Source organism: Helianthus annuus, chromosome 5 (genome assembly GCF_002127325.2).
Source record: "Helianthus annuus cultivar XRQ/B chromosome 5, HanXRQr2.0-SUNRISE, whole genome shotgun sequence".
NCBI lineage: Eukaryota > Viridiplantae > Streptophyta > Magnoliopsida > Asterales > Asteraceae > Helianthus > Helianthus annuus.
Genome location: NC_035437.2, coordinates 154,391,701 through 154,417,748, shown reverse-complemented (window position 1 = coordinate 154,417,748; position 26,048 = coordinate 154,391,701). Strand labels below are relative to the sequence as shown.

The window sequence follows — 26,048 nt, the reverse complement described above, 5'->3', positions numbered from 1 at the left end:
TTGTGGGGGTTAGAGATCAGAGAGATTGGTGGTGGCGGTGGATATGGTGGTGGCGGTGAAAGAATGAAGCAGAAGCTCCGGCGGCTGTGCGTCTTTTTTGGATGGTTTTAGCGAGAGGGCAGGTGGTGGGGCGGTGGCGGGTGGAGTGACGGTGGTGGCACTGCAGATCTGGATCGAAATGGCAGTTTACTCTATGAGGCAGAGAGGAGCAAGGGTTTCTGAGGGTGGTTGCCGCCTCTTTCCGCCAGTGATTTTGATTATCTTCAACAACCCTCCGTCATATATGTATATGTATTGAGAGAGACAGAGGGACAACTGTTCTTGATTTTCTGGATTTTCTGGGTTTTGATGATGATGTTTGATTATGTTCTTGAAGATACAGACCTGAGCCTCGTTTCTTTTTACAAATCGGTTTTTCTTTGATTTGTTGTCTGTATTTTGATTTTTGTGATGGTTTCTGGTTCTGTTCTGGGTTCTTGATTTTCTTGAAGATGATGTTCTTGATTTTCTGGATTTTGATGATGAAGTTTGATGATGTTATTGATTTTCTGGGTTTTGATGATGAAGTTTGATGATGTTCTTGAAGATAGATGTTATTAATTACTAAAATGTTATAATAAATTAACATGGACCAAAATGCCCCTGCACTACAGGACAAAATAGGAGGTTGCAACAGTCAAAAAATAGGTTTTTTGGATTTTGGACTAAAATGGCAACAAAATGCAAACCACAGGGACCCAGATGTAATAAGTTTGAGATTTGGACTAAAGTGGCAAAACTGGCCAAACCACAGGGACCAAAATGGCAGTTTACTCTAAAATTAAATTAAAAGAAAAATATTTAAAGTTTTAGAAACAACATGTCCTCTCTATATGTTAAAACGTTTTTTTCAAGTTTCCAACTCAACAAACTAGAGAATAAAAAAAAGCAAAAAAAATGTATTTTCACCTTATAGAGAGGATATGTCGTCCCTATAAGGTAACCTATCTTAAAAGGCACGGAAACCTTATAGAAACGACATGTCGTCTCTATAGGGTGATCTATAGAGAGGACCTGTGTTGTCCCTATAGGTGTCGTCCCTATAGGGGTTTTTTCTTGTAGTGAGACTAATGGCAGGTAGACGAGCAACAAGTTGCGCCGCTACCCCCTTCTGAACAGTAAAATGAATTGATTGTAAATGGAAGTGATAAAGTAACGATGTAAATGATTGTTTGATCAATGAAGATCTAACCTTCATCGACAACACACATGACACATAAATACTAAACTGAAACTTCGTGTTGGTTAATACACAACCGTTCCAGAAGAGTCGTAATGTTTACAACTTCCAGACCCGACGATACAATACAATACTTCCAGGCGCATTTTCAGGCCAATTTCCAACGAAATGTTGGCAGAAAATCGTCTGAACATGTCTGAAATAATAACACCAACCTAAACAACCCTTTGAATCAACTTAAAGCAACCTAAACATGTCTAAAACAACTATAAATTGTATTTTTATACTAGACCCCTCGCCTAAAAAAACCCTCTCCTTTTAAGCACCTTGCACAGAGGCCCAAGGTTCACCCTTTGTGCCTTGAGTATGTCTGGCACCTTCGACAACTATGGTGTATGCCACGATACCAATGATAACAATCTTTTGTTCCAAGTGTGTGTGTTTCTTTTTCTTTTTTTTTTTTTTTGTTAAAACAATAGTGTGATTTAGCCATAGTTATCAAAATAATATCATGAAATTTGGGAATGGCAAAATTCTTAACCTAGTGTACACAACGTCGGAAACAATAGTGTGCTTCAGCATTGCTGGTTCACATGTGAACCTAGTGTACCCAACATTATTTCATATATATGATCATTTTAAAACGTTTCATTAAACACTTAGTGCAACATTATTAAGTTAATTTAATTTGAACATTTGACCTATATTTGATCTATATTCAAACCAACGAGTAGTTAATCAGAGTATCAGACATATAATATAGAGATTGAAAGTATACATACCAATAATAACTACTATCGTACGAATCTGCATATTTTTAATCGTCATGATGATTCAGAAGAAGACCCAGAATACCATCAAATGGGTGTTTGGGATTGGGGGGCCGTTTTTATTTACCTGTTAATGGGGCTCTTAATGGATCAAGCCTCTTAATGATTCAACACTTAATGGTTTAGACTGTTTGTTTCGTGAGCACATGTTTGAATGGTTCAGACAATTGCCTTTAAACGGTTAAGCATTATACAGTCTCTTAATGGTTCAGACCTTTTAATGGTTCAGACCTCTTACTAGTTCAGCACTTAATTATTCGGAAGTTGTCAAACAACCCCTGAGTTTGAAAATGACTTATTGAGTTATTGACTTTTTCAAAAAGCCAATAAATTAATAAAGTGTTTGACAATGCTAAAAATGCTTTTATTTTGGCTTTTTGAAAAAAAGGAAAAAAGTTCTTTTTCAAAAGCCAAAAAAAAACTGCATTTTTAAATGGCTTTCGGTTTTTATCATAAAATTACCATCTATCCTCGTTCTTAGAAATAGGAACCAAACATGGAAGCTTATTCTTTTTGGTTATTTTCAGTGGCGAAGCTTGAAGTTTTCATGGGGGGGGGTCGAAAACGTATATATCCAAAAAATTCTATAGAACCGGGGGGTCGAAAACGTATATACCCAAAAGTTTCTATACGAAAATTACATATACAACACTACTGAACGAAAAGTTCGGGGGGTCGGGCGCCCCTCCCGGCCCCTTATATGCTACGCCCCTGGTTATTTTATTTTTTCCACCATAAAAGTTAATCCAAATACTTTTTTAAAAAACTTTTTTTTTATATTATAAGTTAATAAACACTTTTGGACAAAAAAAAAAAAAAAATACACTTTTGTAGTTAATAAGCAATCCCAATCACTAGAGAATAGGGAGAGGGGGTTTTTGGAGCTTTGATCAATCCAGGGTTTTGTTTTCTTTGATTGATTGATCGTGGTTTCTATATTTACAATAATACCCTTGTTTAATAACAAGTTGATTTTTTTTAAAAACAGACCAGATCTTAATTATTTTTAACAGATTCACCTGTCATTAGGGCTGTTTAAAAAGCCCGTGGCTTGAGGTTTTAATAGATCGAAAAAAGTTTGAAAAAAGCTCGGCTCGAAGTCAATTCGGTTTTAAACGAGCTGGCTCGGTTCGGTGTGTAAACGAGCCAAACTAGAGCCAAGGTAGGTTCGGTTCGTGGCTCGCACATTAATTGGCTCGTTGACTCGCTCGTTTTGGCTCATTTAAATTAAACCCCCAATTATGTGTGTGAGTATATATTCTAATATATCTAAGCAATGTTGTTTAATTAGTAATATGGTTATTTTTTATTGAAAGAAATAGATTGTTAAGCTATTGTTTTGTTTAGTAATATTGATTTATAAAATATAGATAAACAAGTAATAATAAATCTTTTCTTGCTCATTTTATTATTGTTTGCTCAAAATTACTATTCTATTAGCCTAAATAATGTTTTATTTATTGTTTTTTGCTTTTATGTATATCATTACGTGTGTAAAAAATATTAACTTTTTTTAAACAAATGAGTCGGCTTGACGAGCCGACTTTCCAGCTCTTCAAGAAAAATGAGCCGGCCCGGCTCGATTCGATTTTTAAACGAGTCAGGCCTAAGCCCACCCTGGTTCGGCTCGTTTAGAGCCCTACTTGCCATTCTAAAATCGACTCCTAAGTTCAATTGGAGTTTGTTTGAGTTGGTTCCTGATGAAACACTAGTTAACACAGGGTTATCCCAGCTGAACTGTCTCGTGTATGATGGTTCAATCTCTTCCTCCACTCGGCGTTAGCTGATATCCTGCAGAACAGAACACCAGTGACTCGCCACAAGGAGGAGAATAGGGGGGGTTCTTCTTATGACCACCATCCGACGTGAGAATAAGTACTGTTATGAGGAGAATAGTGTGTGTCAAGAGTAAATAGTGAGAGAGCAGAATCCTTAAACCTGAAGGAGGAATCCTCTATTTATAGCCGAAGGATGAAAGAGGAGGAGGAGGAAACCTGCCAGCTAGCCAGTGGGCGCCAGCTGTCCGACCAAGGGGAATATCCTCTTTGTCCCCTCTGCTGTCGCCCGTGTAGTGGATGACGTTGCACGGCTCATTCCTCCAGCTGGGCGCTCACTGGTACTGGCTATCGGCCTGTCCTCCAGAGATCTTGCAGTGAAGGCTGATGTCCATCCATTGGTGCCACGTGTCGTCCTTTTGTTTGGAGAAGCATCTTATTTGTCACATGCGATTTCATCCAAAAGCTTCTAAAAGCTTCTGGACGCGCACGGATGATGTGGACGCCATGTAGGAAAAGTGGTGTGGTCCCCGTGCCATGTGTGCACCGATTTGGGACCATACCTCTTCAGTTCCTCAACCTTTTTTAGGCTATGAGGGTATGGGGGTGGTGGATTGGATTACGGATTGCCACACGGGACATGGTTCTCGTTGTACACCGCCTTCTTTTCAAACCATGGTGGTTCGCATGATTTAATCCATGACAACTATGACCATGTATCAATTAATTAGGGGATTTTGATTGGTGCGAGAGGATAACGAATGATAGTGGGGGTCATGGTTCACACCATATAGGGTGGTGAATTAGGTTGGATAATGAGGGTGTGGTGACATGTCATTGACATAGAGGTTGGTAGTGGTCATTTGAGTTGGTTCCCCAATGACTTCCAAACACAAACCCATTTATGTGTATCGGTTTGGGATCGACTAAAAAGAATATATTTGCCTAATCATTGAAAAAAAGGAAATTAATACATGCTTTAAACTTTAACACATGATGTCTTAAATTTTTAAGCATAGCTTCAGACCTAACATAATGTAAAAAAAATCTGACATCATGTTCACTAAAAAAAGAAAAAAGTATTGACACCATGAAACATAAAACATCATATCCTAATGAGTTAATTGCCAAAATTGCCCCTGAGGTTTAGGCACATTTGTCATTTTCATCTAAAATGACACTTTTATACCATTTTGCCCCCCACGTTTGTAAATTTTTGCCGTTTTCATCCAAACCACTAACTTAGTTTATTTTTTCTGTTAAGTTGAATGATATTTGGATGAAACTGGCAAATATAAACCACAGGGACAATTTTGGCAATTTACTCAAACTATTTTTAATTTCTTTTATTTAACTAATTTTGTCACATATATAATAAAAAAGAATATACATACAATTTGAAATTAATTTTCAGTTTCTTTATATAAATCAGATTTATTAAGAGAAAAAACTGGTATATACTTTTCAATATTTTCGCTCTTAAACTTTTAATAAATATATGCAGTTTGAAATATAAGAAGAAAAATAAATCATACCTTTTCTATTAGTTTTTTTCATTCTTATCCGAAGAAAAAGAAATCATACATTTTCAGTTAGATTTTTTAGTTCTTATCTATTTTTAGTTTTTAGTATATTTTTATGTAAATGTATTATTTTACTTGTAACATAATCTATTGCTTTTTTTATTACTTGAGTTTTATGAAATTTTTTATAAAGGTTATTTGATTTGTTATCCTTAGTGATGATTTCTGAAAGATTTGGGAGTACAAGTAAAATAATACATTTACATAAAAATAAACTGAAAACTAAAATTAGATAAGAACTAAAAAACTAACTGAAAATGTACGATTTCTTTTTCTTCGGATAAGAACTAAAAAAAAACTAATAGAAAATGTATGATTTATTTTTCTTCTCATATTTCAAACTGCATATATTTATTAAAAGTTTAAGAGAGAAAATATTGAAAAGTATATACCTGTTTTTTCTCTTAATAAAACTGATTTATATAAAGAAATTAGAAATTAATTTCTGTATTAATTTATAAAATTTAAAACATCCTTCGCCTTAATAGAAAAAAATTAACTTAGTTAGTGGTTGGATGAAAATTTATAAAAAAAAAAATATTTGACAAAACTATTATTTTTTTCATAAAAAAATTGTATGTATATTCTTTTTTATTATATATATGACAAAATTAATTAAATAAAAGAAATTAAAAATAGTTTGAGTAAATTGCCAAAATCGTCCTTGTGGTTTATATTTGCCAGTTTCATCCAAATATCATTCAACTTAACAAAAAAAATAAACTAAGTTAATGGTTTGGATGAAAATGGCAAAAAGTTACAAACGTGAGGGGCAAAATGATACAAAAGTGTCATTTTGGATGAAAATGACAAATGTGCCCAAACCTCAGGGACGATTTTGACAATTAACTCTATCCTAATTAAACTAGTTTAATAACCGTCCGTTGGACGGGTTGCGCTAATAGCATAACAATGCCCCACACGTGTCATCCACTCCACCAATATCCATTTTTAGGGCATCTACACCGCTTAGGCTACAGGGTATGGTGATGGTCCTCCCTTGGAGGATGGTCCGCCACGTAAGCGACACGTAGGATGGGCATTAGGATGGGGCAAAGAGGATGGAGGTGTGGAAATGGGAGGATGGACCTAAAATGTGTATGTATATATTGTATGTATAGGGTTGTGTGAGAGGAGGGGGGAATAATTTTTGTCTTTTTGTGATCGTCCCCAACGTCGAGCAGAGGACGCCGAGGACGAGGACGGGAGGGGGCGGCGTGGTGTTCGGTGCGTCGCCGGTCCAAGACGGTGGAGGCCGTTCCTCCATACCGTGTAGCCTTACTACCACAAATCACCGTCGCTCTTCCCCAAACCGGCATCACCTACCAACATCGACCACCACCGCTTTGCCCCAAATCGATGTCGGCGACATAACCACCGCCCATTCGAAAGCGCGTAGCTTTATCTGCTCATAAACCAAAACAACGCGTAGTTTAATACCCGTCCGGCGGACAGGTTACGTTAACGTATTATATAATAACAACATGAATAAACCTATGAACATAAAGAAATAAATAGAACACAAAATCATATGAACAACGTCACATACAAAGCTAACCTATAACCCTATATTAAGCATACACAAAATTAAACAATATGACACACAAAAACACCATTCTTTAATTTATATAAGGAAAACAAACGTTAACAACCTACAACCACAAAGCGATAGAAAATAAAACTGATAGAGCACTAAAACATGAAAGGGTGTCATTTTAATGCAAAAGTAAACGGTAGGCAAATGAGTTCACATTGACATGTAAAATATGCCAAAAAAACGAAAAAGTAAGGTTGGAGAAAATTTAAATAACTTAGATTGGAAGCTCGATATTGATCCGTGGCACGTTTGTTAGCCGATGTGAGAATTGTGCCATCGTTGGCGTTCACCTCTCCTGTATAAATGACAAGGTCTATATCTTCTTAATTCTTAACAAATGGTTGAGTTATCACAAAAACATTACAAGTAGAAAAAAAGTTATGACTAATAGAATGTGTACACAATATTTAACAAAAATATAACTGTTAGTAGCAAAAAAAAAAAAAATCAAATTATAATAACCTGTTGGAATAATATTTTGTTTTATTGGAAATAATAAATCAATTAATAACTGTCAACGAATGATAAAAGAGTGGAAAATATGATTATAAAAAATGTCAGCTTTTTGTTCCAGTTGGTTGGATATTATATCCATTTGAGCCAAATCTTGTAATAGGTAACAAACTAACTACAAGAATCTTACATTGCTCAACAAACTACAAATCTAAACACAAAAAAAAAAAAACAGAGACTCAAACAACATTGCTAACAAATCGATCCATTCACGAGTAAAATAATACTGTTTCGAGTCAACCATATCATCCAACTGGAATGCGAAGATCGGCGGTATAGAGCACCATGTTGAAATCCGTTGCCATACTACACTTGCAATATAGCATCCAGTCAAAAAATGTTCTAACGACTCGTCTGCCAACCCACAGAGTTTACATACTTTTGATGGAATGGATAGCCTTCTACATCTAGTGCCACGAGCATAGGAAGAAAATCCATGTTGGCGTGCCAAGCAAAAATGGTTTTTTTTTTTTTTTTGGAACACAAGATACCCAAACAAAGACTTGGTTTGTGGAAGCCCATTTCCGGTCCGATATCATGCTCCTTAGAGTTTTGACAGAAAAACATCCATTAGAGGCTTCCATCCATTTCTAAACAACCCTGCGATCATACAAGGATAACTGAAAAATAAGGTCACAACACTGGAAAGGTTCATTAACCTCCTGTGCCGAGTTTGGTTTGTGTCTCTAGCTCCAACTCATTATGATATTAGGCCCCGTATGTATGATGCGATCTTTAATCAGGCAGCCTTTTATCATCTCCAGGTTATATAGAGCCGGAAAAAGAAATTGGAGAGGAGCTTCCCCGATCCACCAATCCGACCAAAAGTTTTGCGCATCGTCTCCTACTTCCCCTTTTATAATATTTTGCTCCGACCATTCGCCGACCAACATCACATCATCGGCAAAAATAAGGTGTGAGATGTTGGGCCCATTATTAGGCACCACAACCCTTTTATTGTACCGGAGGTGCACGATCTTTGGGAAACTTGATGCGCGAAACTTGATTTATTTATTTGTATGGAATTGATTTTTTTTTTCTAATTTAAATTATACTAAAATAAAATACATTAATACAAATACACACACACGTATATATGTATGTGCTAACAAACATTAATAAATGTAAAAAAACCAACTTTCATGAACTTACTTTCGTCGCCTTAGTTCTTCTGGCCGTTCCGGATATACAACCGTGAGAAACCACGCATCCAAAAGGGTTCTGTTGCACCTCTCAATTCCGCATGCCCTCCTTTTTCTTTTTAATCACTTATCTAGTGCCTGCAATTCCTTTTAATCACATATTTATATAAAATAAATCAGAAATTTAGTTAAAAAAAGACAGACAACAATCTGGTACTTTAGCCGGACTTGCCTTCTGGTCTCATTTTGTCAAACTGATCTATGCAGACAACACCACCATCAGCCAACACCATGGCTCCTCCTTCCAAATAGTACTCACGCTAAATCATACACAATTTTATAATTAGATAAAATAATTAATAACACTAATAAGAAAACTTAGAATATACCATTGTAACAGCTTACAGTGCTATTATCACGAATGCCTGAAGCCGTAAGCCTGCCTAGCAGCAGATGAACCTTTCCCCGAAGTATATACATCTATAGGAGTCGTCTTCTCGACAAATTTAAGAAACTATACACAAAACAACAATCATAAATTTAATGTTTTACACTTTTAATTTCAGTAGAAGCAAAAAAAATAATAGTTTCAACTGACCTGTGATAAATAGTGGAATAAAAGGACAACCACAAATAATCGAAACAAAATACTATTTCAAGTTCATAGAAAACTCGATAAAACACATTAAAGCATTAACGAAAACCCACCAATAACAACAATTTCAAAACATAATACCAAAAAACATTAAGGAATGCTATCAAGATAAACAATTCACCTCAATTGTCCTCCTTTCCCGCTCTGAAAGACCTAATTTTCACAAAGTACATGAATCAATAATCTGATAAAAAAGAAAAATCATAACATGTAGCAAACTAAGATTGATCAATATAAACCCACATCCAATAAGAATTCATACTTTCATTCACCAAATAACACTACAGGATAAACAAATAAGAATTAAGAACATAAATACGGTGAAAGTGTTCGTTTCACCACCATCAATTATCCATTGATGTTTTTAGTCAATAATTAAGAACATAAATCTGGCGGATCAAATATGTTTTTTTTTAATTCATATTTAAATCAGCCCCAAAACTACTAAAATATATTACATGCAAATTTAACCTAAAACCTATCTTTTTTTTTTCAAACGAATCACTGATTTTCAATTACTAAATGGAATCAAATCAATAAAAAACGATTAGAGAAATTAAAATCAAATTAAAGGTCACCTGACGGCAGATCCCGATACCGATTTGTTGTTCAATTTGATATTTTTTAGGTTGGTTGTCTACCCACTATGATGGTTGTGGGCTAGCCGCTACTGATTCCGCCACCAAAGATCACCACTCGAGTCTTCAAAGAACCACCAAACGCCATCATCACCCCTTAATTTGTGGCGCCAGTGTGTGTTAAGGGACGAAAGGGTGTAGAACGGAGGCGGCGTCGGTGTCGACTGGATATAGACAGTGCTGGTGGTGGAACTTCCCGTTTCCATGGTCTTAAAGCCCGAGGAGGGAGGAGAAACCCTAATTGGATCTTCTGATGATAAGAGATCAGGGAAAGTTGAAGGTGTAGGGCTTGGAGATAGTGGTAATACGACTCTGGAGACATAACCGTAGTGTATATCATGGAGGAGGTTATAATTGGGAGTTTATTGAACCCACGATCCATGGCAGGAAACGTGATTTGTGGAGAAGATGGCAGAAAAAGGCGGAGCAACCTCCCAGCCTAAGAAACTGACGAGAACTGCCACTACAGCAGTTAAAAATGTGAGTTTAAAAGGCTGAGATTTAATCTTAGCAAGATCCAATGGTCAATATTGATTTCAAAGGAAACTTCCACTTAATGGGTTCCATATATATATATAATTCCATCTTACACAAAGTCACAAAGTATCATTTTTGAACCACACACCCGTACACTTGGTGCATAGCAAAATTAGTGGTCCAAGAATCATATTCCAATCACTGTAAGATTCAATGCCAAGAATCAAACTTTCAAATGAACAAAACTTGTCAAATTGGTGGACATGTTTAACCGCTGTTGATTACCCTTTTAGTGTGAGACTTTTACGTTAACCAAAGTGTATGCAAATTATGTGTTGTTGGAATTTAGATGAATGAGTGTGAGAATTATGAATTAATGACTGACCGTGGGCGGTGGGCCCACTCAAATAATTGACTGCTTAATAGATTTATAATTGGGGCTGAAAGGGGTTTTAGAACATCATCAAGAATTGAAAAAAAAAGAAAAGCTCAAAAAAAAAAATTCATCTCTCATCGGTGAACACCCACCGCTCCCACTCCCCGTTTAGCCTCCCCGAGGGATCGACGGCGGTGTTCCCAAGCGGGGAAACCACTCACCGAACCCCTCCCCGCAAAGCGCCCCGTTCACCCTTATCACTCTGAAGCCATCATCATACCGTACATGAAACAATAATAAAAAATATATTAAATATATACTTCTTTTCAACTTTACCATCATCTTCTTCCCTTCATTTAGACCATAGGGTATGGTGGGGCTTGAATTGGGGCTTGGGTTGGGCATTGGTTGACACGTGGAATGGGTGGTAGACATGGATAAACCCACAAGAATACACGGTATGGTGGGCGGGGGTTTGGGGGGCGGGGGTTTGGTGGGCTTGTGGGCTGACCGGCTGGGCTGACCCGCTGGGCTGACCCAATAACACAAATTTAATTTTTTTAATATTTTTAAATAAAGAAAATTACAAAGAAAGAAAATTACAAAAAAAAAAAAATCCTAACTTTTATATTTGTTTTTTATCTCTTCTCTCAACGCCAAGACTATTTCTAACTCGTTTCTTCATGGAATAGTCTACTAACCAATTTCCACAGGGCGGTTCGATGTTGCAAATTTCCTATTTTAATAAAAAAATATTAATATATTACAAAGTTATATAAAAAATAACCATTCCATTGAATGTTGAGATTGTTCACACCAAGCCCTCGTCAATGCAACTTATTCAGCGTAGACCCTTTTTTGTTGTTTTCGTTTGCCGGTTTCAACTACTTTATCCTCCTCGGTTTTTTTCTTATGACTTCTCTTTTTGATGGGTTTCGATGCGGAAGGACCATCATTGGGTGGTTGAGTTTCGAGAACGGTTTCGTTTTGTGAAAGGTCGATGGAGGTTGGTGAAAGGTTGATGGGCGATTGTGTAAACGGGGTTGGTATCGAATCATCGGAGTGTGGGAAGTTAGTAAATACACGATTCCCAAGAAGCGATGCATAACTCGCTTCATGGGGCATAGAAGAGTGTATGAAAAATGGACGAGGAATCGGACGAGTGGGTGGTGGGCTAGGATTAGTTTCTTGGAATGCATACGGGTTGGTCGGGTCATAAGCACGGTTATAAGGATGCATTTTTTCGTATTGTAGAATGAGAATTTGAAGATGTATAGAAGATGTGGTTGAATGTGGTAAAAAATGGAAGAAAAATGTGAGTTTTATAGTGAAAAAATGAAAGAAAAAATTAATTTTTATTTTTATTTTCATATAGCCGTTGGCCAACGGCTAGCCCAACGGCTATTTTCTTTTGGCCATTGACAATCCGCCAACTCACCTTGCTCCCCCGCCCCCCGCCCGGCTTGAAAGCCAAGCCCCAAGGGGCCACGCCCCAACCCAAGCCCACCCGGGGTGGTGTCTTGGGCGTTTTACTCCAACCCACGCCCCATACTCCACGGCCTACATGCTACAAAACAACATATCACGGGCCGGAAAAACGCACTGAATTAGTCTTTGCTCTTTTCTCACTTTAAACACTCTATGAGATCTGATGAGTTATGGGGGGCAACCAGGGTGCATAACCAAACTTTCAAAGGGTGCGATTAAGATTTTCGTCTAAAATTTACATTAAAATTTTTTGTTCAAGGGGGCGCCCGCCCACCCACATCAAAGGGTAGGTCCGCCCCTGCTTAATAGTTATGCAACTCATTTAGAAAAGGGCCCCAAAATTTTATTTCGCTTTAGACCACCCAAAACATTGAGCCGGCACTGCATTTATATACAAAGTTTATAAATATTTAGGATGTACAATTTAGGAAAAATAATCAGGGGGTCAATTCTATATAATTTTAAAATTTTCGGACGAAAAATCGGAACTTATACACTTCTAATCGAAACATTGGGGTGGGCGAGTGCATCCCGGGCACCCACTATACTTCGCCCCTTGTTGATAGCTGATTGTCCATAAGAAGAATAATTGATGTGTAAAACGTGGGAAAAAAATAACTGGCCCATACAAACTATGGACCGATAGTGGGACACCTCATACTCATACAGAGTCAACATCCCATCTACAGCACCGACTGAGGCTGAATTAAGTGGGTTTTGGAACATCATCTAGAACTGAAGAAACAACACAACAGTCTAGATGAAGGTGGTGGTAAGAGAATCGACGAAGGTGAGGCCACCAGAGCGGAGGAGACACCAACGACAAGGTATAATGTTGTTACACGTCAAACACTTGAACATATTTAAAATTATGCACAACAGGTTTTCATTTTTTAAAATCTACCAAAAACATCATCTAGAGATACTAAACACTCTATAAGTTCATTACATTTACTCATGGTGGCTGTCACATATAAATCGCTCCATAAGTCCATAAAACAACACCAAACACTTAAAAAAAATAAACAATCATGTTCAGCCAGGGGCGGACCGAATGTAGGTTGGGGCGTAGCACGGGCTACGGCTCAACTTTTTTCTGGTAGTGTAAAATTTTATTTTTTTTTTTCGATTTTTATACTAAGGACACCCCTCAACAAGTACTAGGACACCCCTGAAAAAAAATTTACAAACTGAAATCAAGCCCAAATAATACTGATTATATTAGCCAAAAAAAAACAAATGATAGCCCAATAGTAATTAGCCCAAATAACCAAATAATAACCCAACAGTGTATTAGATTGTTGTGCTAATTGTGATTGTGAGTTGTGAGTATTCTTTATTTCTTTTCTTCTTGAGTTCTTGAATTGTTTAATTTCGATCTAAAAATTAAAAATAAACTTAGCCCAATCTAATATCTAAAAACTTATTGCCAATATTAATTCATAAAGCCTAGCCCAAATGTGATATGCTCAATATTGATTCGTTAACCTAAATACTAATAACTTAAAAAAAAACTAGTTTATAAAATTTAATTCGGTAAGACCACCCGTAGTGGGGCATTATTTTTGAAAAAAATCCAAAAAAACGCCCCCTCCCCATTACATAGGGCGTTATGGGGCAGTTTTTTTGAAAAAAAAATTGGCTTGGCGTTTTTAAAACCACGCCTAAAAGAGATTGTGATGGGTTGACTGGGTTTGACTGGCCAATGAGAAACTAGGTTGCTTTTTTTTTATAAAAAAACGCCTAAAAGGGATTATTGGGCATTATTCTCACTACGCCACTTTTGCAATAACGCCCCATGCTGACTGGACTGCCACGTGTCGGATAATGCCCCATGGTGGAGGCATTATTTTTCTTAACCACTACACATGGTCTAAGGCCTAAGGGCCTTTTTTTGGCTCACCCAGGGCACTTGAATTTTCAGGATCGGTCCCGCCCCGCCCCGTAATGCAGGTAAAAAGAATTCTGTTCTATAAATGTATCGTAAAAATATTTGGGATACCCCTGAATATTTCTTCTAGTTCCGCCACTGTGTTCAGCTATAGTTCATAATTTTCAATTTTATTTTCAAACATTCAAGCCCTAGTATTAAATGTTGATTGCTTGTAATTAATCATTTAAACAAACATAGCTATAAATAAAACAAGAAAATCATTTAACTACAAGTCTAGAACAACCAAAAAAATATCAAAAACATAAAAAGATCAAACTCTTATACATCTATATTTTCACCTAATCATCACATAAAAAAAATCAATAAAGAAACCATACTAGTTCTATATAGGAATTCTAGCGTAATATGGGTCGGTCGTGTCAGAATTTTGGTTTTTCCGGCAAAAAAAACCGTCTGGTAGTGAGCAGTGGCGTCAAGTCGCTGGGAGTTTTTTTGGGGCCGGATTTGAAATTGGAATGGGTGGATGGGTTTGGGTTTTTTTATTTAGTTCGAATTTCTTTAGGTTGGGTTAATAAAATTAGACTCTAGGTTGGGCTTTGATTGAGTTAAGTAATTAAAGTGAATAAATGGTTAAAGAATAATTATATAAAGTGTGTTATATACTTAGGGGAAGGTTCAAATGAAAACCACTAGTTAACGCGAAACTTGAAAAATAACTAAAAAAGCCTAAAAAAAACATACCAAAAAAGTTTTTTTTTTTTTTTTTCATACCAATTTTCGCTATTTTAGGTATATAAAAAAAACTTTTTTTCAAATTTTTTTTTTGTAGTACACATGTGTATTATTACACATGTGTACTACAATTTTTTTTATATGCAAAAACTAGCGATTTTTAATAACAAAATTGTTAAAAGTGGTTTTCATTTGAACCATCCCCTATATACTTATATATTAAATAATAATCAGTGTTAAAGTTTTTTATAAATTCATTGTAATATTTTTTTCTAAGTGTGACGGTTGAAAATTTTCAAGGGGTGTGAGGGAAAATTTTCAAGGGATGCGTATGCAATTTTCAGAAAAAAATAACACTAATTATTTTTTCAAATGGTGCGTCAACTCACCAATGATTTGGGGTGAGTACGCCCCGCCCCTGGACACCATGTATAAAAATATAAAACACCAAAGTATCAATTTTTACGTAACTCAACCCTATACTATATATGTATTAATTCTCATCTATCTAAGGTAGGGTGTGGTATTTATTAGAGGGACTCCACTGGCATTTTCCATTTGTATCATACATGTTTACTGATACCAATTTTGAACCACACACGTACGCTTGGTGCATAGCCCAAATTTGTGGTCAATCATATTCCAATCGCTGTAAGATTCAATGCCAGAATCAAACTTTCAAATGAACAAAAGTTGTCATATCACCCTTTTAGTGTGAGACTTTTACATTAACCAAAGTGTATGCAAATTATATGTTGTTGGAATTGGAATTTAGATGTAATGAGTGTGAGAGTTATGAATTATTGACTGACAGTGGGCCCACTCAAATAATTGACTGCTTAATAGATTTATAATTGGGGCTGAAATGGGTTTTAGAACATCATCAAGAATTGAACAAAAAAACAAAGATGAAGGTGGTGGTAAGAGAATCGACGATGGTGAGGCCAGCCGAGGAGACACCGAAGGTGAAGCTATGGAACTCTTGCCTCGAACTCATTGCCCCCAACTTTTACACACTACTGGTGTATTTTTACCGGCCCAATGGTGCTCCCAACTTCTTTGATACGAAAGTAATGAAGGACGCTTTGAGCAGGGCGTTGGTTGCGTTTTACCCAATTGCAGGGCGACTTAGACAAGGAAAAGACGGCCGAAGTGAGATTGATTGTCAAGGACAAGGTGTGTTGTTTTTGGAAGCTGAGTCCGATGGTGTCATCGATGATTTCGGTGAATTTGCACCTCAATTGGAGTTGTTGAAACTCTTTCCCTATCAGGGAATTGACTTGGATCTTTTGCTAGTCTTGCAGGTATAAGATATTAATTTTACAGATTTTTAAAACTAATTTTGTTAATTATTTTTACACTAAAAGTCTTGTAAGACTAAAGGGTGTGTGAGTTGTCCGGTTAAAAAATATTAGTTAAAATTTTACATGTGTATATATGTAACAATTGTCTTGGAGTAGGTAACATACTTTAAATGTGGCGGGGTTTCGCTAGGAGTCGGTATGCACCATCATGTCATGGATGGGATGTCTGCGATGCACTTCATTAACACATGGTCCGATATGGCTCGTGGCCTTGGCATCACTCTCCCACCTTTCATAGACCGGACCCTCCTCCGTGCACAAGACCCACCACAACCTGTTTTTGACCACGTCGAATACCACACGGATCCAACAGTCCCATCAGATGAAACCAAAACCGTCTACTCAATTTTCAAGTTAACACAAGACCAACTCAATACGCTCAAAGCAAAATCAAAGGAAGCTGATGCTAGCCCAATCAGTTACAGCACTTTTGAAATTGTCTCGGGCCATGTTTGGAAGTGCGTGTGTAAAGCCCGTGGGCTGGGAGATAATCAGGCCACCAAGCTCAAAATTGCAGTCGATGGACGGGCCCGCTTACAACCACCACTTCCACCTGGCTATTTTGGAAATGTAATCTTTACAGCCGCTGCTAAAGCAACTGCTGGCGAAATTCAATCCAAGCCTTTCTGGTACGCTTCAAGTAAAATTCATAATGCTTTAGCGATGATGACTAACGATCATCTAAAATCAGCACTCAATTATCTAGAACAACACCTGGATATAAAGCGTGAGGATTATATGCACACGAATCTTCAAGTAATAAGTTGGACTAATCTCCCGATTCACGACGCTGACTTTGGATGGGGCCGGCCCATCTACATGGGCCCTGCACGGATCCCATCAGGAGGTAGGTGTTATGTGTTACCAAGCCCGATAAACGATGGGAGCTTATCGATCATCATTGGGCTGGAGGTTGAACAAATGAAGCTTTTCAGTAAATTGTTGTATGCAACAATAATTGATCCTTTTATCAGTAGGTTATAGTTATTTATTTATTTATTTGTTCTGCATTATTATTTTATTGTTCTTAAAAGCTAATGATAGTACTTTATTTTGGTGATATAGTTAATGGTAAGTTGTGATGAGTTTGCATGTTAAATTGTGTCACAACACAAATCGGTTGCAAAGAAGAGAGTAAGCTTTTACATTTCATGGGAACTTTTGTTTGGTGCAATTAAGCTTTTTTATTCATGGGAATTTCCGTTGTTTCTCTTTGGGTTAATTAAATGTAGCTAATGTTCTTATGATGGTTTTGACGGTTAAAATACAGTAGTATATGTATAACTTGGTTATTGTTTTTGGACAATCCACATATATTTAGCAAGTTCTTTTAGAACCAATATTATGTTCGGAATCACAAACATGCGGATTAATCAGATCAAGGGTCTTAATTGATCGACACCAATTCATAGTTATTTATGAAACTAAAGTCTAATTACTAGTGATCACGAGGGCTCTCTCCTCCACGTCGGACCCACCATGAGCGGCCATCCCTTTGTCTTCAACCACGTTTCTCGTCCTTCTCGCCCTTAACCTTGCATCGTCGTACTCACTTGTCTTCCATCTTTCATGTTGGCCACAAATATTTTTCACGGGCATGTATTTAACCTGCCAACTAAAATATAGTCGACACTTTACACGTCTAATTATAAGATTGGTGTAATGTGGACCATGTTATACTTTTTTCGGGTTTACTGCCCGGCTCTCTAGCTGTTAACCCCGCTTACTTGCAGAGCCGTTCCAACGTTTTTGGAGGTCCTAACCAAACTACAGAGGTGAGGCCCTTTGAATGGGTATAAAGAAAATATCGGTTCTGCTTTTTTCCTTCTAAGTCTTAGTCGCAAGCACAATATCAAAAGTCAAAGATTCAAAGTATCAATTAGGAACTTAGGGAGAATAGTGATTAAGTGAATCGCAATATATAGAGATCACTATAAAAAATAGCCGTTAAACAACCTAGATTATCCTTGCGACACCATTAATTTCACGTCTAATTTTTCCTCAATCGACAACACAATTGAGCAAAATGGGCAAGTGCGATGTTACAGTTAGTGAAAATAAAGATGGCGACCTAAATTAAATACGAATTGCAAATTGGTTGGAGTTGGAATTAAGCTCTTTTATTTAAAAATCGGTTATTTATTTGGGTTTAATGCATAATATACATGATATATAAAGATTTTTAAAATATTTGGAGGCCCTATTTTTTGGAGGCCCTAGGCCGTTGCCTAGATTTAGAAACCTATAGGGACGGCTCTGTTACTTGTCTATCTCTACTTTCTTTTTGGATTGCCTAATTTACAAAGTAACTGTTGGAAACTAGACCTTGAATATAATCAAGAATAGATTTAGCAAGAAAAAAAATACTTTGATTAAAATTGGAGGTACATAAACCCTAAACATGTAGTCTATATTTATACTAAAACATTCTTGATCAACACCCGCCACAACGCACAGGTAACATCAACTCGTAAACAAATTTGGAAAAAAAACATGCCAATTTGGTATGCTTATATTAATAACATTCATCATCAACCATCCAAACACAATAACCACCTTAACCGTCAAAACAATCATCAACCCTGCCACTCAATGTTTATTCATAAGATGATAAATTATTGTTGCAATGAAATCCACAATAATCCTATCAACCGTTTAATTTCAGATTGCATACAACAACTTGCTGAAAAGCTTCATTTGCTCAGCTTCTAGCCCAATGATGATCGATAAGCTCTCATCGTTTATCGGGCTTGGTAAAAAATAACAGCTTCCTAATGGGATACTAGTAGGCCCCATGAAGATGGGTCGGCCCCATCCGAAGTCAGCCTCGTGAATCAAGAGCCTAGCCCAACTTATTATTCGAAGATTCGTGTATTTATAAGAAACCTTGGGCTTTTGATCAAGGTGTTGTTCCAGATAATCCAATGCTGATTTTAGATAATCGCTATTCATATTCACTAACGCATTATGGATTTTACTTGCAGCGTACCAGGTAGGTTTTGATTGAATTTCGCCTGCAGTGGCTATAACTGCGGTTGTGAAGATAGCATTTCCGAAATAGCCAGGGGGAAGATGTGGTTGAAAGCGGGCCCGTCCATCAGTCTGGATGTCGAGCTTGGTGCCCTGATCGTCAAGCAACCCGCGGGCTTTACACACACATTTCCAAACATGGCCCGAGAGAATTTCAAAAGAGCTGTAGTTGATTGTGTTCCCATCTTCCTTTGATTGTGCTTTGAGCAAATTGAGTTGGTCTCGTGTTAATTTGAAAATTGAGAAGATGGTTTCGGTTTCATCTGATGGGACTTGGAGCGGCATTGTTGGATCTGGGTGATATTCGATGTGCTCAAAAGTGGGTTGTGGTGGGTCCCGTGCTCGAAGGAGGGTTCGGTCTATGAAGGGTGGGAGGTTGATGTCAAGGCCACGAGCCATATCCGCCCATGTGTTTATAAAGTGCATCGCGGATGGCCCATCCGCAAGATAATGGTGCATTGAAACTGTTAGCGAAACTCCACCACATTTGAAGTAAGTCACTTGCAAGACCAGCAGAGGATAGGATTCATTTCCTAGAGAGTAATCCACCATTGGAACGAGTTTCAAGAACTTCATTTGGGGCGCAAAGTCACCAAAATCATCGACCACACCATTAGACTCGGCTTCAAAAAACAACGCACCTTGTCCTTGACAATCGATCTCAACCCGACCATCTTGGTCTTGTACAAATCGCCCTGCCATTGGATAAAACGCAACTAACGCCCTGCTCAAAGCATCCTTCATCACTTTCGTATCAAAGAAGTTGACAGCACCATTGGGCCGGTAAAAATACACCACTGGCGTGTGGTAATTTGGGGCCATGAGATCGAGGCTAGAGATCCATAGCTTTTTGCTCGGTGTCTCCTTTGCGGGCCTTACCATCGTCGATTCTCTTACCACGATCTCCATCTCGACCGATCTTCGCTTTTTTTTTTTCCTGCAAGATGATCTTCAACTTTTAGAACCCACGTACTTCTACCTCAATCTACTATAAGATGGAGTGTGTAATTTATTTGAGGTCCACCACTGCCAGTCATATCACCTGGATATCCGTGAATTCGTGATATGTTTGTAGTTGTTTACTTGAGGCCCTAACATTATGTATGCATAGTATTTTATATGTAAAAGAACTTGATCTTTATATTAAATTGAACTTTTTTGTGTGTCCAAATCTGTGGCAGTGATTGCATTGGATTAGTGGTAATTACTTTACTCTAGTTTTGTCCTTTTTTTTGCAGACTTAGGATAGGTCATCATCATCTGTCCGTTTTTGTTCACATGTGTTGTTCTTATTGTTTCTCTACAATTGAATAGCTTATTCCGAATATGTGAGATCACACATGCGCGTAAGCCGGAGGTAGTAGAGATGAGGATGTTGCGGTGGATGTGTGGACACACTAGGTTGGACAAGATTAGAAATGAGGTTTTTAGGGTAAGATTAGGGGTTGCTAGAGTATATCAGACAAGATAAGGGAATGGAGGTTGATCAGATGGTTTGGCCATATTAGGAGGAGACCGACAGTGGCCACAGTTAGAACCGTGGAAACCATGAGTGTGGAGGGAAGGAGGAGTAGAGGTAGACCAAAACTGACTTGGGATGAGAGTATTAGACAGGATTTGATTGACTTGCACCTTTCTGAGGACTTGGGATGAGAGAGGATTAGACTGGATTTGATAGACTTGTACCTTTCCTACTACGTCTCCAAGAACTCCTATCCTCAACCATGTCCCCCAAGCAAAATGGATATGGAATGTACTTAAAAAACCCTCTTCGTTAATGATCTCTCTCTAATTTAAAAAACCTGTTTACAGTCACCTGTGGTTTTTGATTCTCGATGATCTTCAACTTCAAAATGCACTTTAAGCCTCAATCAACTTTAAGGGATGTTAAGACCCATTGAGCAGATAGGGTCTATAAAGTTGATTGAGGCTTAAGTGCGTTTTGAAGTTGAAGATCATATGGGTTCGGTTATGCTCTGGATGATTCCCAGTTCTTGGTTATGTGCAACTTTGGTTTTGGTCTTGGGCCGAAATAGACTGGGTTGGCCCGAACCATCTTGAGGTGTCTTGGGGTGATCAAGGAACCAGGCCAGACCGAGCAGAACCCAACAATGAAATCCATTATCGAGGATCAGCCCTTAAAAGGTGATTCGGGCTTCGGTTGTAAACAGGTCGGGTATAAGGCAGAGACCGATGGTTCTGTTAAACGTTTTTATTTACTTAATTTATGATTTCCCAATTTGTGATATGAGGGGTGCGATGAATTGATTAAAAGTAGTTTCTCAATTGCAAAACAGAATCGTACACACCAAATGTTTGCTTAAATGCCTGAGTGAGTTCTAGTTATTTTCCGGAGTTCTAACATAGCTTGTATCATGGCCTATATACAAAACAGAAAGAACTTGACATTAACAAAATTAAAATTTAATAAATTAAGCTTGAAATGGTAGGGTTAGAGAGAAACTAGGAGGTAGGAGATTTTGTTTGATATCCTCTGGTAACTCACTCTTGTTTGGTTATATTATATAACCAAACAAGAGTTACATGTGACACCCCTCAACAATAAAGAAACAATCCAAATATATAGTCCATGCAACATGGATACTTTAACACATAAATAAAAATAGTAAAATCACGTAACAGAAACCATCTAGTTGTAAATGTTCGTTGACTAAAATTTCATTCTCAAATCCATACCCTCAAAAAGTTGTATAACGTGCTGAATACTTTGGTATCTATTCTTTTAATTTTACTTTACTTCATATTGTCCTGATGTTTTTTTGACGGGGAGACTATTTGCACACTTGGTGTTTAGATAGTCAGCCTAAAAAGGGGTTTTTTGTCCTATATGCACACCTTGCAGTGTCGAGCTATAGCCAAAGCGCGGTGTTTTGGTCCGGTCAACCAGACAGGTGTCTGACGGGTCTGTTGACCGGACCAAAACGCGGCCAAAGCTTGGCGTTTTGATGCGGTCAACAGACCCGTCAGTCTTTTGTCTGGTTGACCGGACCAAAACGCTTCACTTTGGCCACAACTCGACACTGCAGGGTGTGCATATAGGACAAAAAAAACTCTTTTTATTGTGCATATAGGCATTTGAATGTGCCAATAGTACACCCTTTTTTGACCAATATAACCCTCTTTTTATATTGTGTCACGTCATGCTCTCATGCTTGTGTATTGCTGTACTAGAATAAGATTTATAGTTCACATCCACTGGCCAGATAATTTAAAATCTGACTTAAGACCACCACCATTCTTGTCAATTTGAATTGAAGTTCCTACAGATTATGTGGTGGTGCCGCTGTTAAATGCCTAAGATCAATGACTTAATTACGTCACCTCATGGATTTTTTCAACTCAAGTTAGTTTTCAAATTATAATTATCCTATAATATGTATGTATTTATTCTATTCTAGATAGGGTGTGGTATTTATTTAAGGGCCTCAACTGTCATTTTTCACTTTTATCATGCAGTGGATATGTTTATTGATACCAGTTTTGAACCACACACACGCACTTGGTTAGTGGTCCAAGAATCATGTTGGAATCGATGTATGACTGCTCAGTCGATTTATAATTGAGGCGGAAATGGGTTTGAGAACATCAACGAAGATTGAACAAAAAAACACAAATGAAAGTGGTGGTGAGAGAATCGACGATTGTGAGACCATCGGAGGAGACACCAATGGTAAAGTTATGGATCTCTTGCCTCGATCTTATTGCCCCCAACTTTTACACACTAATGGTGTATTTTTACCGGCCCAATGGTGCTCCCAACTTCTTTGATATGAAAGTGATGAAGGACGCTTTGAGTAGGGCATTGGTTGCGTTTTACCCACTTGCAGGGCGACTTACACAAGGCGAAGACGGTCGGAGTAATATCGATTGTCAAGGACAAGGTGTGTTGTTTTTGGAAGCCGGGTCTGATGGTGTTATCGATGATTTCGGTGACTTTGCACCTCAATCTGAGTTGTTGAAACTCTTTCCCTTGTTGGGAATTGATTTAGATCCTTTGCTCGTTTTGCAGGTATAAACAAACAAACGTACCCAATAAAATATCACTCATAGCAATCTATTGGTTAGGTGTCGGGAGGGTAGGATGGGACAAACCTTTCCACAATCCTGGAGATAGAAAGGTTGCTCTCGCCGAGACTCCCGACTTCAAAAACAACAAAAAGGGTTCAGTTTTAAAATATTAATTAATAATTAATTTTACATATTTGCAAACCATTTCTACTTAACTTGACATGTAACAATATATTGTTTTTGAGTAGGTAACTTACTTCAAATGTGGTGGGGTTTCGCTAGGAGTAGGTTTGCACCATCGTGTCATGGATGGGGTGTCCACGATGCACTTCATGAGCACATGGTCCAATATCGCTCGTGGCCTTGACATCACTCTCCCACCCATCATTGACCGGACCCTCCTCCGTGCACAAGACCCACCACAACCCGTTTTTGAGCACGTCGAATACCACACAGATCCAAAAATCCCATCAGATGAAACCAGAACCGTCTACTCATTTTTCGATTTAACACGAGACCAACTCAATACACTCAAAGCAAAATCAAGGGAAGCTGATGCTAGCACAATTAGCTACAGCTCTTTTGAAATTCTCTCGGGCCATATTTGGAAGTGCGTGTGTATAGCCCGCGGGCTGCGAGACGAACAGACCACCAAGCTCAAAATTGCGGTCGATGGACGGGCTCGCTTACAACCACCACTTCCACCTGGCTTTTTCGGTAATGTGATCTTCACAGCCGCTGCTGAAGCGACTGCTGGCGAAATTCAATCCAAACCTTTCTGGTTTGCTTCAAGTAAAATCCATAATGCTTTGGCGATGATGACTAACAATTATCTAAAATCAGCACTAAATTATCTGGAACAACACCTAGATCTAAAGGGTGAGGATTATAATCAAACGAATCTTCAAGTAATAAGTTGGGCTGGTCTCCCAGTTCAGGACTTTGGATGGGGCCGGCCCATCTACGTGGGCCCTGTACGGATTCCATCAGGATGTAGGTGTTATGTGTTATCAAGCAAGATAGACGATGGGGCCTTATCAATCCTCATTGGGCTGGAAGTTGAACAAATGAAGATTTTCAGCAAATTGTTGTATGCAACAATAACGGACCGTTTTATCAGTAGTTTATAGTTTTTATTTATTTATTCAGTCTGTATCTGTAATTAAAAAAACAGTATTTTAATGCTAAGGGGTGATGAGTTTGTATGCTGCATAAAATAAGAACAAAACATTTATAGTTCGGTGCAATTGAGTCCCATTAGATGAAACTAAAAAGAAATGCGTGTGCTCACTTCTTAAGTCAAAAGGCAACCGACTCGCTCAAAGCAAAATCAAATGAAGCAAATGGTATCACAATCAGCTACAACTCTTTTGAAATTCTCGCAGTCCACGTTTTGAAGTGCACGTGTAAAGCCCCAACCGCCACACGTGGCTATATCATGTGGACACCAAGCTCAAAATCGCCACCAATGGATGGCCCGCTTTTAATCACCACTTCTACTAGGATTTTTTGGGATAGCTTGGTGGAAGCTGTGAATGAAAGCGGGGCCACTCATCAGTGGGGATGTTGAGCTTGGTGCCTAGATCATCCAGCAACCCGTGGGCATTACACACGCACTTCCAAACATGGTCGGAGAGAATTTTAAAAGAGCTATAGCTAATTGTGTACCCATCTTCCTTTGGTTTTGCTTAGAGCAAATCGAGTTGGTCTCGTGCTAACTTAAAAATTGAGTAGATGGTTTTGGTTTCATCTGATGGGACTTGGAGCGGCATTGTTGGATCGCGGTGATATGTGATGTGCTTAAAAACGTGTTGTCGCGGGTCTCGTGCATGAAGGAGGGTTCGGTCTATAATGGGTGGGAGAGTGATGTCAAAGCCACAAGTCATAACGGACCATATGATTCTCAAGTGTATCGCAGACGACCCATCCGCAAGATAATGTTACAATGCAACTTGTAGCGAAACTCTGCCACATTTGAAGTAAGTTAGTTGCAAAATCAACAAAGGATACGATTCAATTCCCAGCCAGTAATTAACCACCAGAGTTTCAAGAACTCCATTTGGGGCACAAAGTCACCAAAATCATCGATAACGCTATCAGACCCCGCTTCCTAAAACAACGCCCCTTTTCCTTGACAATCAATCACAACCCAACCATCTTGGTCATGTATAAATCACCCTGTCATCAGGTAAAACACAACTAACAACGCCCTCAAAGAATCCTTCATCACTTTCGTATCAAAGAAGTTGACAACACCAATGGGCCGGTAAAAATACATGGTGTGTAGTAATTTGGGGCCATGAGATCTAGGTTAGAGATTCATAGCTTTTCGGGAATGCTATCTATTTGTTTCAAATGTGGTGTGGTTTTGCTAGGCATCAGAGTGTGGTGAGTCATCCGTAATGCACTTTATAAACACGTGGTCTGATATGGCTCGTGGCCTTGACATCACTATGCCACCCTTTATAGACTGAACCCTCCTTTGCATAAGGACGCACTATAACCTGTTTTTGAACACGTCGAATGCCACCTGGATCCAGTTGTTAGCTTATCACTCCAAGTCCCATCAGATGAGACCATAACTAAATCAGCGTGCTTACATTTCAAATCAAAACGCAACCAACTTGATATTCTCAAAGCAAAATCAAATGAAGCTGATGGTGGCAGTGGCACAATCAGCTACAACGCTTTCGAAATCCTCGCGAC

At 38.1% G+C, this 26,048-nt stretch overlaps 3 protein-coding genes, 2 long non-coding RNA genes and 1 pseudogene across 6 annotated transcripts; 2 read left to right on the top strand and 4 right to left on the bottom strand.

Annotated features, from left to right (window-relative positions):
* Positions 1–7,533: 7,533 nt before the first annotated feature.
* LOC118492364 lies at positions 7,534–8,803 on the bottom strand. The gene is made up of 2 exons (XR_004893373.1): positions 8,670–8,803; positions 7,534–8,117 (listed from the first exon to the last, which is right to left on the bottom strand). It is a non-coding gene; the product is annotated as an uncharacterized LOC118492364 (long non-coding RNA).
* An 83-nt stretch (positions 8,804–8,886) lies between these two features.
* On the bottom strand, positions 8,887–10,485 carry LOC110941981. The gene is made up of 4 exons (XR_002594533.2): positions 9,893–10,485; positions 9,436–9,467; positions 9,065–9,173; positions 8,887–8,979 (listed from the first exon to the last, which is right to left on the bottom strand). It is a non-coding gene; the product is annotated as an uncharacterized LOC110941981 (long non-coding RNA).
* A 5,166-nt stretch (positions 10,486–15,651) lies between these two features.
* Positions 15,652–17,368, top strand: LOC110941977 (shikimate O-hydroxycinnamoyltransferase). 2 transcript variants are annotated; one of them, XM_035990288.1, is made up of 3 exons: positions 15,726–16,223; positions 16,380–16,912; positions 16,990–17,050. In XM_035990288.1, coding segments are annotated over exons 1-3 (930 nt in total). In that variant the 5' UTR covers positions 15,726–15,827; the 3' UTR covers positions 16,991–17,050. The 2 variants fall into 2 exon arrangements, with proteins under 2 accessions (XP_022039372.1, XP_035846181.1); XM_022183680.2 differs by having other exon boundaries at positions 15,652–16,223; positions 16,380–17,368.
* Positions 17,369–18,849: 1,481 nt separating this feature from the next.
* Positions 18,850–20,333, bottom strand: LOC110941979 (shikimate O-hydroxycinnamoyltransferase-like). The gene has a single exon (XM_022183682.2). The coding sequence runs from the start codon at positions 20,220–20,222 to the stop codon at positions 18,945–18,947; it is 1,278 nt and encodes a 425-aa protein (XP_022039374.1). The 5' UTR covers positions 20,223–20,333; the 3' UTR covers positions 18,850–18,944.
* A 2,453-nt stretch (positions 20,334–22,786) lies between these two features.
* Positions 22,787–24,581, top strand: LOC110941978 (shikimate O-hydroxycinnamoyltransferase). Its single transcript, XM_022183681.2, has 2 exons — positions 22,787–23,343; positions 23,591–24,581. Exons 1-2 carry the CDS (start codon positions 22,948–22,950, stop codon positions 24,470–24,472), a joined length of 1,278 nt encoding a protein of 425 aa, XP_022039373.1. The 5' UTR covers positions 22,787–22,947; the 3' UTR covers positions 24,473–24,581.
* Positions 24,582–24,841: 260 nt separating this feature from the next.
* On the bottom strand, positions 24,842–25,620 carry LOC110944016 (annotated as a pseudogene).
* Positions 25,621–26,048: the final 428 nt, after the last annotated feature.